Raw genomic sequence first — 3,602 nt, forward strand, 5'->3', positions numbered from 1 at the left:
GGCTCCCCCCTTCCCCGCCCCCTGGCCCGGGACCAAACCCGCTGCCCCCTCACTCCCACCCCGCTCGGTCTCAGCCTCCTGCCCGCCTGTGTGCGGTGTCCTACAACTTGGCCCGGCCCCCCTGGGAGGACAAACAGCCTTCTACCCTGAACCGCTCCGACACGGGGCACCCAGAAAGTGTCCTGGGGACCCCAAAGCCACCTTCGGGGCTTCCCCGCCTCTCCACTCGGGAGGGGCAAGGGCAGGAGGGAATGGGGGGATTCCACACACGCTGACACTCAGGAGAACTCAGTGAAGAGGGTGACCCCAGTCCCTGCTCACCTCGGACATCCTCTGCACCTTTCTCCGCTCTCCCCTCTGCCTGCCCCACACACTCTGAAGGCAGCGGCCCACCTGCCCCACCGGCGGGCATCCCGAGACTGTCTCTCAGGGACACGCCTGGGCCAGAATCACAGCAGACAATGCTCACGTCACTGAAAACCAGTTAAATCTCTCTTCCGGGCCGTCTAAAAGGTGAAGGGGAAGGGGGCTAGGAGTCAAGGGTGAGCCACCAGGGACAAGCCTCAGCCCCAGCTTCGCCTGGGGTACGCGAGGCATCTGTGACCACCTGACTTCTTAAACGGCAGGTCCAGCCCCTGCCATACAGGGACTGCCTGCCGCCTGGCCCTCCACACAGGACATCCTTCTAAGGCTGAGGTTCCCAACCTGTGGGTCGCGACCCCTTTGGCGGTCAAAGGACCCTTTCACAGGGGTCGCCTAAGACCATCCTGCATATCAGATGTTTACATTACGATTCATAACAGTAGCAACATTACAGTTATGAAGTAGCAACGAAAATAATTTTATGGTTGGGGGTCACAACATGAGGAACTGTACGTAAAGGGCCAGAAGGTTGAGAACCACTGTTCTAAGGGAACACACTGCACGGGCCCTCCCGCACCACCCTCGGCACAGAAGACTGCCTCCCACTGCGCTCAGCATCACTCCAGGGAGAAATGTAGCAGCAATTCCTAGATGCAACAAACACCATACTCAGGATGTTTATGTTCTTTGAGCGTCTCTGTATTTATTAAATTTTCTCCTGTGCACATACACATATATACATGTGCATTTGTGTGAATCTATATGTATGTCTATACCTGTGTCTGTCTATATCTATTCATTCCTTTGATTAAATAAATAAAGAAAGAAACATCACAAAAAATCCCCGCCTAGCTCATGCACAAAAGCATCTTCCTAGGGTCCATCCTCCCAGGGCTCCCCCCACTGCACCCCTCCTCTGCGGTCCTTGCCCCTCCCATGCCCATGGCGCCCAGGCTGAGTCTGCCTCTGTGGGCCTCCGTTGCTCATGCCGCTGCCTGGTGGAGAACCTGAGAAAATAACTGTTCTGTGTTGTTTTCTTTTTGACCTTTTCATCCCCAGTGAAGGCAGGCAGGTTGCATCCCTCGTTCTGTCTTTCGCCCCTCCCTCCCATCCCCTTTTGTGTGGTGCGGGCAGAGACACTCCGCTTTTTCTAGGCGTAAGGGTGGATTTTACACATTTGTAAATCTTCACTTAGGGAAACGTCCCCTCTGCCTTTGTCTTTGTGTCCTTAATGGTAGCCATAAATTACTGCCCTCTTTTCTCTTCGCTGCATCAGGCTTCATTGCTTTTGAAATGATCAAAGTTATTTTCTTTTAAAATCCAGCTAGAAACTGCCCATTGTGTGGCATGGAGCTCTTTAGCTCCAGTGAAAGCATATAAATACATAAAGCTGCCTATTAAACTCCACGGGAGCCTCCTCCAGCCCCGGTGCCTGCTGAAGAAATAAGACATGTGCTGTTCTTTCCTCACCGTTTCCCCGAGTTTATATTTCAGTAAGAACACAAATGAATAATAAGACCCAGTGCTTTTTTGCCTAAGAGGGTCCGTTTTTGTTATGTTTCCTGGAAAAGTTCACCGTGGGCACAGATCTTTAAAACTGCTCTGGATTCTGGTTTGTTTGCCCCAACCTTCACACGAATGTGCTTTCAGCTGGGTGCTCCCAGAGTCCTGGGCAACCTTCCTGACACTTCAGATTAAAGCCAAGATGGCTCACAACTGGGAATTCCCATAGAGAAAGGCTCCAGGGGAAATCTGTGTTCAAATGTCAATGTTTCAGTGTTCCGATGTCAGGAGGGACTCTGTGGGCCATGCACTAGCTGCTGCCTGCCCTCTATTGTCCAGCTGAGGTCCCCACAAACTTTGAGAGGCCACAGGCACTGCCCCTGGACTGAAGCTGTGAAACAGGCTTGAGGGGAGAGGCAGCCCAGCCCGCAGCCCCGCCTCATTGGTGTTCGCTTCTGACACCAGACTGTTGAGACGGAGAATCCTGGATGCCCCTGACTGTAAATGACTAGTTTAAGCTCAGTGTTCACAGGACACTTTTCAACGACCATCTTCCTGACTCCTCAGCAGTCTCTGGAAACTCCTTTTAGAAAATGTCCCTCCCCTGAGTTTTTACCACAGCAGGCAAGCTCCTGGTTTTCTTCCTACCTCTCAGGAAAAGCCTTCTTTTTTAAAAAATATATATTTTTATTGATTTCAGAGAGGAAGGGAGAAGGAGAGAGAGACAGAAACATCAATGATGAGAGAGAATCATTGATCGACTGTCTCCCACACGCCCCCACACTGGAGATCAAGCCCACAACCCGGGCATGTGCCCAGACCAGGAATTCAACTGTGACCTCCTGGTTCATAGGTTGATGCTCAACCACTGAGCCACACCGGCCAGGCAGGAAAAGCCTTCTTGATCATCTTCTTGGGATCCCCTTTTCACACCCTCTTCGCCATGGCTCACTCATTCCCCGGATTCCAGAATAGAAATTCCCAGTTTAGATCTCTCCCCTTAGCTTCAGTCCTGTACCTCCAATTGCCTGCTGGCTACTACCACCTCAAAGGTCCCTCAGATTGAATCTGTTCAAAAGGGAGCTCATCTTCCTCAAACCTGTTCCTTCTCAATGCTCTCTCTCTCTTAGAGAAGTCCACCTCCATTCTGCCAACACCAACTCAGAGACCTGGCAGGCATCCTGAACTTCATCTTCTCCCCACCACCTCCAAACAATCACATCAACTTCTTACCATCTCTCAAAACCATCCTCTTCCTCCACGCAAGCTGCCTGAGCTCAGGGCCGCATCATCCCTCACCTGGTCTGTTGCCCTTGGTCATGGTTCCTTACTCGTCTCCCTGTCTAGAATCTCACTGCCTTTCTGTGCATCTTCCACAGTGGCTGCCAAAGTGAGATGTAAATTTCATACCATTCCCAGTCTTCCTTGGGCTAAAGTTAAAAGTCTCTTGATATAACCACTCTGGACAACTGTTGGGTTGTTTCTACTGTAACAAAACATGCCTATCCACTTCTAGGTATATACCCCAGAGAAATTAGTGCATATGTGCACCAAAGAACATGTACAAGAATGTTCATAATAGCTGTGTTCACACTAGCACGGAACTAGAAATAACCCTAATGTCCACCAACTACAGAACGCATGAACAAATTGTGGAATAGTCATTCAATGGAATACCACGGAGCAATAGGACGATCAAACTCTGAAACAAGCAACATGGAGGCATTTCATGATCA

At 50.7% G+C, this 3,602-nt stretch overlaps 1 protein-coding gene across 1 annotated transcript in view; it reads right to left on the bottom strand.

Moving 5' to 3' along the window:
- SCUBE2 (signal peptide, CUB domain, EGF-like 2) overlaps positions 1–3,187 on the bottom strand; it is a 73,987-nt gene extending 70,800 nt beyond the window's left edge. Inside the window, exon 1 of the mRNA XM_014545898.1 lies at positions 3,166–3,187. Within this exon, the coding sequence (XP_014401384.1) occupies positions 3,166–3,187 (22 nt within the window). The remainder of the gene's footprint in view (positions 1–3,165) is intronic.
- Positions 3,188–3,602: the final 415 nt, after the last annotated feature.

Source organism: Myotis brandtii, unplaced genomic scaffold (assembly GCF_000412655.1).
Source record: "Myotis brandtii unplaced genomic scaffold, ASM41265v1 scaffold422, whole genome shotgun sequence".
Classification (NCBI taxonomy): domain Eukaryota; kingdom Metazoa; phylum Chordata; class Mammalia; order Chiroptera; family Vespertilionidae; genus Myotis; species Myotis brandtii.